This window comes from Anolis carolinensis, chromosome 6, assembly GCF_035594765.1.
Source record: "Anolis carolinensis isolate JA03-04 chromosome 6, rAnoCar3.1.pri, whole genome shotgun sequence".
In the NCBI taxonomy this organism is placed as follows: domain Eukaryota; kingdom Metazoa; phylum Chordata; class Lepidosauria; order Squamata; family Dactyloidae; genus Anolis; species Anolis carolinensis.
The window spans coordinates 28,403,550-28,415,838 of NC_085846.1; the positions used below are offsets into that span (position 1 = coordinate 28,403,550).

General features: G+C 42.6%; 1 protein-coding gene across 1 annotated transcript in view; it reads left to right on the forward strand.

The window, feature by feature from the left end:
* The first annotated feature begins 254 nt into the window (after window positions 1-254).
* Window positions 255-12,289, forward strand: part of arhgap23 (Rho GTPase activating protein 23) — a 224,433-nt gene continuing 212,398 nt past the window's right edge. Inside the window, exon 1 of the mRNA XM_062984338.1 lies at window positions 255-411. Within this exon, the coding sequence (XP_062840408.1) occupies window positions 403-411 (9 nt within the window). The 5' untranslated portion in view covers window positions 255-402. The remainder of the gene's footprint in view (window positions 412-12,289) is intronic.

The following is a 12,289-nucleotide window of genomic DNA, read 5'->3' on the forward strand; positions in this document are numbered from 1 at the left end:
CACCAGTGGAAGGGCATCTCTGGAGATGTGCAAAAGGTGTAAGACAGTGGGAAGGGAAAGCATTGCATCAGGCAGGGCGGGGGTCTCTCTCTGTCTCTGCCAGCCTTCCTCCTCGTCCTCCTCCTCCTCCCATTCCCCAGCGTGGATAGAAGAGAGAGAGAGAGAGCGAGGGAGAGAGAGAGAGACACCCTCCTCACATGACCCACTCTGGGCCGTGTCTTTGGATGGCTGCGAAGGGGGCTGAGCAGGGAGGGGCGGCGGGGTGGAGACAGGCGGGCAGAAGGGGAGGGGGCGCCAAGGCGGGTCGCCCGCTCTGCAGCTGTGCCCCAGGCTCCCTCCCTGCCATTGGGATGCTCCGCTCCTGCCCCATGGCTCGCCCTCGGAGGCCGTGAAGGGTCCACGATGGAAGAGGTAAAGGGGAGAAGGGTCCTGGGCTGGGCAGCACTGAGACCCCCGGCAGGGCGTGGTGCAGGCTGGGCTCTCTCCTTTGGGGAAGGGGCTTGCCTTGGCGAGGGGAGGAGCCGGCGGTGGGGTGACTTTTAGGGCGGGTTGGGGGGGGGGGGCACGCGTGTCTCTTTGCACGCACAGAGGCGAGGATGCTATGGAAGTGGAAGCAGGAGGGATGCTTTGGGCAAATTCGTGGAAGGGTTTTATTAAACCTCAGGGCACCGCCTTAATGCCCATCTCCCCCCACATTCCCAGTATGTGCTTCCCTCCACCTTAAAAATACGCCCCAACCCCATTCATGCATCCCTGTCTCCCTATATTGTCGGGAGTGGACTTGTGCCAAAATAGATGCCTTGTCCCAATAAGGTACCCCTTGGGCTCTTTGTTGTCTCTTTCCCCCACGCAGTGAAGGGTCCCAGGTTTGGAGACGCCCCTAGATTTAGGGGGCAAGCCTTTCTCCAGCGTCCCCCGACAATTGCTGCGATCGCGTGGATCCGTGGGGTCTAAAACTATTTACAGGCAAAGCTTTGTAAGACCTCTTGAGATGAGGACGGGATTGTAGCTCCTTGGTATGGGAGCTGTTTTCAGCTGGGAAAGTGTCTCTTTGGCTGTATAGGGAGTAACAGTGACAACAAAGAGCCCTGTGACACCTGATTGGTACACATCTCTTCTGGCACCAGCCTGGGTGGAATAGAAGCTGAATAGGGAGGGAGATGGGACATGGGGTTTGGGTGTATTTTTAGGGTAGATTGAGGCACACACGAGTGAGTGGGAGACTCGTAGTCACTATGGGGTGGGGTTACAAAGGCATAGTAGATAGAACTGTGTGTGTTGCGTCATCAACTCTGTGTTGTTGCATCATCAGCTGGTGTCACTGTGGGCTTTGTAGGCACTGTGTCAGTCCAGATTGGGATGACAAAAGTGGGGTTGTGGATAGTGACAAACAAAGAACTGTGTGGTTCAATGGGAGCAGGGTGTAAGGCAAGGCTGAAGAACCTGTGGCCCTCTACTTTTTTATTCTACCTCTATCAGCTTTGACCAATGTGGCTAGGGATGATGGGAGTAATAGTTCAATAAAATCTGTATAAGGCAAGGCTAAGAACTTGTAGCCCTCTACATGTTGGATTCTACCTCCTATCGGCTTCAAGCAATGTGGCTAGGGATAATGGGAATAATAGTCCAATACAATCTGAATAAGGCAAGGCTTGGAACCCATGACCCTCTAGATGTTGGATTCTATGTATTGTTTGATTGATTTTGTATAGGCATCGAATTGTGCCAGTGTTGTAAGCCTCCCTGAGTCCCTTCGGGTAAGAAGGGTGGGATATAAATATTGGAAATAAATAAATACCTGTAATAAATAATTCTAGCTCCTATTGGCTTCAACCAATGTGGCTAGGGATAATGAGAGTAATAGTTTAATAAAATTTGAATAGGGTATGGCTTGGAACCTGTGGCCCTTCCCATGTTGGATTCTAGCTCCTATAGGTTTCAACTAATGTGGCAAGGGATAATGAGAGTAAATAGTCCATTAGGAACCTGTGGCCCTCTACATGTTGGATTCTAGATCCTATCAGCTTTAACCAATGTGGCTAGGGATAATGAGAGTAATTGTCCATTAAAATTTGAATAAGGCAAGGCTTGGCACCTGTGGCCCTCTACATGTTGGATTCTAGATCCTATCAGCTTTAACCAATGTGGCTAGATATTATTTAATTTTGGGGGGTATAATTTGGTTGTGGATATTGTTTTTGGGGGACATGGTTGTTTGTTTTATTTTTCGTATTTATGAATTGAATCTGGCATTGAATGTTTGCCATCTTTTGTTGTGAATCCACCCTGAGTCCTTTTGGGGAGAGAGGGTGGAATATAAATAAAGTGTTGTTGCTGTTGTTGTTGCTGTCATTGTTGTTGTTGTTATTATTATTATTATTATTATAGGGATCATTGGAGTAATAGTTCAATAAAATTTGAATAATGCAAGGCTGGGGACCTGTAGCCCTCTACATGTTGGATTTTAGTGCCTATCAACTTTGACAAATGTGGCTAGGGATGATGAGAGTTGTAGCCCAACAAAATCTGGAGGCAAATGGGTTTTTCCCAACCTCCTTCTGCCCAGCGTGCCCAGATATCAGGGCTGAGTTTTGTGAAGGTTTGGGTGGAGTATAGATGGTGTAGTTGTAAGATTTCGAGAGTGGTGCTTGAGATGAGAGAGGTTAGGTTATGTCAAATGCAAGATCTTCTCTATGAGGAGATCCAGGAAAGGATATGAAAGTGGGAATTTAGGATGTGTAAAGCCTTTGAGGAATTGGGTAGCTGCCGAACCCACTTCTATTAGGACAACAATAAAAGATGTATGGAGGGCATGGCTCTGAGAAAGTTGTCTCTTCACACTACAAATAATTCTGCACATAATTAGAAACAACACATGAAGTGCTCTACTTCTAAAAGCAGAAGGGCATCATTTCACAAAGTAGATGTATTCCTGGGCATGACTTTTGAAATAGGAGCTTTGGTACCAATGGCAGAAATAAAATGGACAATGTAGGATTAGGTTTTTACAGTCCACCTCCAAAAGAGTTTCTCAATATCGTTGGACCACATTTTTATTCAAGCTGATAATATAGATGTACATGGAATGTGGAGAGAAAAGTGGAGTATAAATAAACATAATAATAATAATAATAATAATAATAATAATAATAATAATAACAAATAAACATATGTCAAGGTAAAGACCTATGTTTATTTATTATTTATTATTATTATTATTAAATAATAATATTAAATCTAGTTGTGTCCGATTCTGGGGATTGGTGCTCATCAAAATTTCTAAGCCGAAAAGCTGGTGTTGTCCATAGACACCTCCAAGGTCACGTGGCTGGCATGACTGCATAATAATAATAATAATAATAATAATAATAATAATAATAATAATAATAATAATACCCCTTTTTTGAACATGATGGAAATAGTTGGTGAGGCAAGCCAATCTGCTGTCCTCTCTTCTTCAGACAAGCTCAGTAAGGCAAAGAACAGAGCCCAGCGCTGCTGCCTTTGATTTAACTTTCGTGTGGTCCTTAGATGCTCTAAATTTCGATGATCAGTATGAACTTCAATGGGAAATTTGGCCCCTTCTAACCAATGTCTCCAATTTTCAAAAGCTGCCTTTATGGCCAAAAGTTCTTTCTCCCAAATAGTGTAATTTCTCTCTGGAGCCGTTAGTTGTCGTGAGTAATAGGCACAAGGATGGAGATGTTCTCCCACTGGTTGCATCAGTACAGCCCCTATTGCCACATCAGAGGCATCAGCCTGCACAACAAAAGGGGTTTTAGGATCAGGGTGCTGTAGAATTGGCTGGGTTGTGAATAATTGCTTTAGCTGGTGGAATCCCCTTTCAGCTTGTTCTGTCCAACGGAAAGGTTGTTTCCTTCGGATGCAGCTGGTGATTGGGTCAGACCAGCGAGCGAAGTCTGGGATGAACTTGCGGTAGTAGTTTGCAAACCCCAAGAAGCGCTGCACTTCCTTTTTGTTAGTAGACGCCCGCCATTCCAATACGGCCGAAACCTTTGCCGGGTCCATGGATAGTCCTAGTGGAATCCCCTTTCAGCTTGTTCTGTCCAACGGAAAGGTTGTTTCCCTCGGATGCAGCTGGTGATTGGGTCAGACCAGCGAGCGAAGTCTGGGATGAACTTGCGGTAGTAGTTTGCAAACCCCAAGAAGCGCTGCACTTCCTTTTTGTTAGTAGGCGCCCGCCATTCCAATACGGCCGAAACCTTTGCCGGGTCCATGGATAGTCCTAGTGGAATCCCCTTTCAGCTTGTTCTGTCCAATGGAAAGGTTGTTTCCCTCGGATGTAAGACTACAACTGAGTAGAGTCAGATTCAAACTCATCCAGGAAACATATCATGGTGAACCTGGTTCGTTTTAACGTCCCCCAATCTAACCCTGCCTTACAAGAATGTTGCGAGGATTTCATGAGAAGGGAGAGAATAGATGTTTCTTTGAAGTCTTGAGAGCAAAGAGCAGGAATTTGTGTTGTTCCTCCATGCTAAATTTTATTTGATCTTATTGTTCAAATGTTTGCTTGCAAATCTGCATGATACATGATCACATCCAAAGAATATAGTGGGAGATAAATGTAAAACAGTTATACATTTTAAACAGCCGAATCAGTCCTAATTTTAATTTATCTGCAAACTTGTATTTATCTGAGGCCATATACATGTGATATAATTCGTGTGGTATCTAGCATAAAATTTGAAATGTTTCATAACTTTCATTGCTTTCTATATATGTGTATGTGTTTGTACATATATCTCCAGTTGCAAATAGCACAGGAGTTGGAAAAGCAGCTTTTAAATTACTACATTTCTTCAATTCTAAGATGCACTTCCCCCCATATATACACATCTAAAAATGGGGTGAATCTTAGAACACACACACACACACACTTTTTCCTGTTGGTGGTACTGAAATTAATGTGTGTCTTATAGTCAATGGTGTTTTAGGTCCCTTCTACATTGCCATATAAAATCCAGATTATCCGATTTGAATTAGATTATATGGCAGTGTCTACTCATATAATCCAGTTTAAAGCAGATAATGTGGACGATCTGGTTTGATAATCTGGATTATATGGCAGTGTAAAAGTGGCCTTAGAATTGAAGAAATAAATACAGTAAATATGGGAATCCTTGGAGCTCTTTGGAATAATCTGATGGGTTTTTTCCATGAGAAGATCTGCATCAAAAGACCAGATCAACTTATATGAAAAAAATCCTGTCCATCCCCAAATGATCTTCCTCTCCCATAGATATGTGCTGTGGAAGGTAAACTTTCTTCCAATATTCATAGAATCATAGAGTTGGAAAAGATCACATGGGCCATCTAGTCCAACCCCCTGCCATGCCAGAAAAGCACAATCAAAGCACCCCTGACAGATGGCCATCCAGCCTCTGTTTAAAAGCCTCCACGGAAGGAGCTTCCACCACACTCTGAGGCAGAGGGTTCCACTGTTGAACAGATAATTTATAATGGTCAATCCTTAGACCGGTATTAGTGTACATTGGTCAACCCTCAGACCAGTGGCCTATGGAAACTGACTGTGAAACCTATATACAGAATTTTGTTCACACTGAAGTTCCATTACAAACATTCAGGGCTTCTTCAGTGGGTCAATATAGAAAGTGTTTCTTGAAGATAGGAAGCTTGGGAACGAATGATTAAGGACTATGTTTTACATGCTGAGGGCGGAAGTTGTTTTTGTTTTTTCATGCCTTCAATAATTTCCAACTTATGGGGACCCTAAGACCAACTTATCATGGGATTTTCTTGGTAAGATTTGTTCCAAGGGGGTGTGCCAGTGCCATCTTTTGAGGAAGAAGTGCTCGGAAAGTATTGAATGGAGCAAGCAGCTACTTTGATTACTAATTCAGCATCAATTTCTTAAAAGCATCCAGTAAAATTGAAAGCATACAGCAAAATCTGTGGAAAAAAGAAAGCACGTGGGAACTAGAAGATTGATCACATAATGAAGGTTGTTTTTGCCAACTATGTGCTTCTAGTTTTTAGCATTGGGCCAAGCCAGATCTGTAGGTTGGACAAATGCCTCTTCCAAACAACTGCAACTGATTATCTATCCATTAGCAACTTCTGCAAAGTCTGATTTTCTGTCTCTTTGGTCATTTATTTCCTTTGATGTTGGTGCTTGGATAGTTCACCTGTTTTAGCAGTGTTCAAAGGCACAGACTGTTGCAGCAGAAAGAGATATCAAGCAATCCTTGAATGCCTTTGAGACAAACTGAGGATGTACCTGCATTGAAGAAATAATGTAGTTTGACACTACTTTAAGAAATCAACATGGATTTCTCAAAGCAAGTCATGCTAGACTAATCTCATCTCTTTTTTCGATAGGGTTATAAGATTGGTAGATGCAGGGAATGCTGTGGATGTAGCATATCTTGATTTCAGTAACGGCGTTGACAAGGTTCCCCGTGAACTTTTTGCAGACAAACTACTGTAGTAAAATGTAGGCTAGATAATACTACTGTTAGGTGAATTTGTAATTGGTTAAGTAACGAATCCCAAAGGTTCATCTTCATCCTGGAAAGAAGTGACTGGTGGAGTGTCACAAGGTTTGGTCCTGGGCTGTTCAACATTTTTATTAATGACTTGGATGAAGGTTTAGAGGGTGTGCTTATCAAGTTTGCAGATGACACCAAATTAGGAGGGTTAGCTAATACTCTAGAGGACAGGTTCAGAATTTAAAATGACCTCAACAGATTAGAGAGCTGGGTCAAAACTAACAAAATGAATTTCAACGAGAAGTATAGGTTACTTCACTTCGACCGAAAAAATGAAATGTACAGACACAGGATGGGTGATGCTTTGCTCAACAGCAGTCCATGTGATCTTGGACTGCTTGGTCCACGAAGATCTTGGAGTCTTCGTGGACAACAAGTTGAACATGAGCTAACAGTGTGATGCAACAGCTAAAAAGGCCAATAGGATTTTGGGCGGCATCAAAAGGAGTATAGCGTCTAGATCAGTGGTTCTCAACCTGTGGGTCCCCAGGTGTTTTGGCCTACAACACCCAGAAATCCCAGCCAGTTTACCAGCTGTTAGGATTTCTGGAAGTTGAAGGCCAAAACATCTGGGGACCCACAAGTTGAGAACCACTGGTCTAGATCAAGGGAAGTCATGGTTCCGTTCTATTCTGCTTTGGTGAGACCTCACATGGAATACTGTGTCCAATTCTGGCACCACAATTCAAGAGTGGTAGTGGCAGACTGGAGGGTGTCCAGAGCAGGGCATCTAAAATGATCAAAGGTCTCTGTGAAGAGTTGGGTATGTTTAGCCTGCAGAAGAGAAGCTTAAGAGGAGACATGATCGCCATGTATAAATATTTGAAAAGATGTCATACGGAAGAGGGAGCTGGCTTGTTTTCTGCTGCCCTGGAGACTAGGACTCAAAGCAATGGGTTCAAATTACAGGAAAGGAGATTCCAGCTGAACATTAGGAAGAATTTCCTGACTGTAAGAACTGTTCAGCAGTGGAACTCTCTGCCTTTGAGTGTGGTGGAAGTGCCTTCCTTGGAGGCTTTTAAACAAGGGCTGGGTGCCCATCTGTCAGGTGTACTTTGATTGTTCTTTTTCTGCATGGCAAGGGGGTTGGACTAGATGGCCCATGTGGTCTCTTCCAACGTTATGACTCTATGATTCACTTTACCTGCCATGGCTCAATGTTGTGGAATCCTGGAATCTGTCGTTTGGTAAGGCACCAGCACCCTTTGGCAGAGAAGGCTAAACATATTGTAAAACTAGTTCTACTACTGTGATCCGATAGAATTAAGTCATATCAGTTAAAATGGTGTCAAACTGCAGTAATTCTACAGTGTAGATGCACCCTGAGAAAAGTAAATTTCTAGCACAGGCTTTCATAAACTACTTTTTTCAATGTATGGAGGAAAGAAATGGAGAGGAGCCCATAAAAGTTTATGTTGGAAATGTATTTTTCTCAGTTTTTAGGGCTGAGTTATGGCACTAGAGAGTGATTCTGAAGCTAAGTCTTAAATCAGCCAAGGGGAACCAGCAGCAAAATGTTGTAGTGTTCAGTGCTCCTATTTCAAATGCCAGTCATTATATTTTCAGAGATCCTACAAGATCCCTTTTCTACCCGCTTCTAGTATTTTATGCCAACTGAGTTTTCTCGGTGTTCATTGGGACAATCACCACAACCACATTACAATTTTCCCTTTTCTGTTTTGGGGAGTGTTGTGGGAAACCTTTTTACACACTTTGAAATATTTGACATGTCTATTGATATTTCCTTCTTGCATACATCATGCTGTTTCATCTACAGAAGGAATGGCAGTCAGAATGAATTTGCTCTTCAAATGTGTAGGATTAAGCTATAGCATTCATTTATCTGAAATGACCCACAAAGAGTCCCTTGGCAAATGCATCTGCTTTTATCCAAAGTTGTATCTTTATCGCACTGCTATATCTCTTCAACACTGTAGATGCCCTAACCTTTCCTTAGGATTTTCAGGATCTGGGTTTTAGTGAGGTCCTTAGTTTTCTCTACTAGGCTCCTGTCTCCAATTTAAATTGCTAGGGTGCACTGACAGTCTGTTGATACTACAGAATGAAATCTTTAATTGAATCCCTAATCCCTCTTTTCTTGGATTATTTTCTCAGTACTTCATAGAATAGAATCATATATTAGTAGGGTTGAAAGTGACCACAAGAGTCATCCAATCCACTTTACTTACTTAGGCGATAGTTTGTTGTCCGAGTATGATTGTCTTCCAGGTGTAGTGTCCTAGCGGTGGATACGTAGGTGACTGTGGAGCCCTATTCTTGACTCGCATGTTCTTCCACAGTGGGGACATCAGTTTCCAGGTGGAAGGTGGTCCCAATCAGGGTTGGCTTGACACGCCTTCCTCTTGGCACGGTTCTCCCTTTCCACCCTCCATTTGTGCCTCTTCAAATTCCGCAGCACTGCTGGTCACAGCTGACCTCCAGCTAGAGCTCTCAAGGGCCAGGGCTTCCCATTTCTCAGTGTCTATGCCACAGTTTTTAAGGTTAGCTTTAAACCCGTCTTTAAATCTCTTTTCCTGTCCACCAATATTCCATTTTCTGTTCTTGAGTTGGGAGTATAGTAACTGCTTTGGAAGACAGTTATCGGGCATTCGGACAATGTGGCCGGTCCAACGGAGTTGATGACATAGGAGGATCACTTTGATGCTGGTGGTCTTTGCTTCTTCCAGCATGCTGACATTTGTCCACCTGTCTTCCCAAGAGATTTGCAGGATTTTTCGGAGGCAACACTGATGGAATTGTTCCAGGAGTTGAGTGTAATGTCTGTAGACGGTCCACATTTTGCAGGCGTCTAACAGGGTTGGAAGGACAATAGCTGTATAAACAAGCACCTTGGTATTCCAATGGATATCCCGATCCTCAAACACTCTCTGCTTCATTTGGAAAACTGCTGCACTTGCTGAGCTCAGGCAGTGTTGTATTTCAGTGTCAATGTTGACTTTTGTGGAGAGGTGGCTACCAAGATAGCGGAAATAGTCAACATTTTCTAACATTACACCGTTAAGCTGTATTTCTGGCATTGCAGAGGGATTGGCTGATGACTGCTGGAAGAGCACTTTGGTTTTCTCAATGTTCAATGAGAGGCCGAGCTTCTCGTATGCAAAGGTGTTTAGAATGGCTTGTAGGTCTTCTTCTGAATGCACAGCAGACTACGTTATCATCGGCATATTGAAATTCTATAACCCCTTGCTGTACAGGAATACACAGTCAATGCCTTGGGAAATTTTCTTTCAGCCCTCAAATTTCAAGTGCGGTTGTTATTGTGTACCTTCAAGTCATTTCCAACGTATGGCAACCCTAAGATGAACCTATCATGGGGTTTCCTGAGGTTGAGAGTGTATGAGTTACTCACTGTCACCCAGTGGTCAAGTAGGGATTTGAACTCTGGTTTCTAGAATTGCAGCCCAACTCCCACCAGTAGCTGAGGGAGAAAAGGAAGGGGCCCTAGGCTCTTAGGAATGGTGGGAGTTGAAGTCCAAAACACCTGGAGGGTCGAAGTTTGCCCATGCCTTATCTGTACCCTTGATGTCACACCAATTTTTCTTCCAAATCCTGTTTCAATCATATGTGTTCCGACTGACTTGGAGATGTGAGTCTGGGCCCCCTCTTCGTTCCATCCTTACTTTGTTTATTTTCTAAGAAGCCATTAAAATGGCTAAGAAAATGTGAAGCCTGGAGCAGCAATAGGAAGTCCTTTGTGTCCGAACATTAAAAATGCATAAACCCCAGGAAAACTTATTAGATCAGCTTTAAACATTTCAACAATTCATCCTTAAAAGCTTGCCTGAATTTAAACCACTGCCATCCTTGCAATGGTAAGTAGGGGATGTTTGTGGTTGCTTGGTGGTTAGGCATTGCACTTTGCACATGCTCAGTGGAGGTGCTGTACTGGTTGCCAATTTGGCAGAGGACAGCACGATCCTTGCCTTGGCTGCTAATGCGAGCTGCAATGTGTAATTATATATCGGAGAATGTTTTTCTGTTCATAATTTTATCTTAGCTTCTGAAACAGATGCCAGGGTCCCAGCGGCGTGAAGCTTCCTCTGAGACGAAAGCATCTGATATCTAAATGGACATGTTTTAGCTGAGGATCCATGCAAATCTGTTTGTGCATCTACCCTAAAACCTTCCTCTGGTCTGTTCTTTTAAAAGAATACAAATCAGGGATCAAATTTCTGTGCATTCCATTCCTAATATGCGATATGTGGGAATTCTTTGTGTAGTCAGTCCGCAATGTGAGGAATAAAATGAGCTCTGTCATTTGCTCAAGATATCTTTAATCTATTATCTTTCTGGGATTGAGCCCTGGCATTTTATACATACCTATGGGGTCTGTTTGTGGTTACCCGATCAGGGAAGGAATAGCACTTGGCACATTTCCCATGGTATTCTCATCTCTGTGGTCAGACTTCCTTTATTTTCTGAACCTGCCTTTCATACAGAATTACAAGAAGGTGCCCAGCAACATTGTGCACGGCAGCCTTGCCCACAGAGACAAAAAAGCGGTGGTTTGGATCAACCCCTCTTCTTAATTATTAAAGATCATCATTGTCATTATCACCATCAATATTGTGCCTTTTCCCCACTGTAGGTTTTTTCAGTGTGGAATTCAAACTTCACGCCAATACAAGCGTGAAAGAGCAATTAAACCATCCCAAAAAATTGAGACCAGTTAAAAATAATAAGCCATTGAAAACACCAAGTGAAAGTCCAGCATGTTAGACAGGTTTTTCCTTAGCAAATAATTCTCAAACAACTGCAAGAATAAAAGGGTTTTCACCTGCTTGCAGAAAGATTGTAAAGAGAGTTCAAATCTGACCTCTTTGGGAAAATCGTTTACCATACCAAGTACCATATATACTTGAGTATAAGTCGAATTTTTTAGCCTTTTTTAGGGCTGAAAAATCCCCCCTTGGCTTATACTCAAGTGAGGGTCCCGGTCGTCTTATATTCGGGTAGGCTTATACTTGAGTATGTAAGTAATCAGAGTTGGACAGTTATCTTAAATTAAAGTTTTATGTATTCAAAAACATTTAACCTACTGATGCCTCAATTAAATGTCATGTTTTTGTTATGTTTTTGGTATGTTTATTTTTAAAATTTACCAGTCACTTCTGCATTTCCCACCCTCCTCTTATACTTGAGTCAATAAGTTTTCCCAGTTTCTTGTGGTAAAATTAGGTTTCTCAGCCTATATTCGGGTAGGCTTATACTCGAGTATATATGGAATCTTTGAAGATATATAGAGAGAAGGATCTCCTCAAAGCAATCGTTTATATGAGAGAATATGCTCCTTCAAATAACCTGGACCTGAGCTGTATAAGCGAAGCCTCTGCAGCAAGACCATTTTACTTAGGGAGCATAATACGTTGCTAAAAGACAAGCATGCTGGAGAGAAGATAGGAGCTGTTACATAACTAGTAGTTGTGTGTGTATGTGTTGTGGATTGCTTGTGGGAGAGGGGAGCATCAGAAAGCAAGACAAGAACTTTAGTCTGTCTGTGAAAAAACAACAAAATAGCCACAGAGGGAAAAATCTCGACTCTACACAAATACAGTTAAGTCCAGTGCCATCTAGTGTTTGAACTGTATAATGACACTATCCACATCAGAGGCAGCAGCGTGGGGACGAAGGGATACAAAATAAGGATGTAAGAAAAGTGGTTTGCGCAAAAAATGTTGTTGAGGGGAAAAGAAAAGAGAGAAGTAGTTTGAATAACTAGTATATGCAGCAGAGCG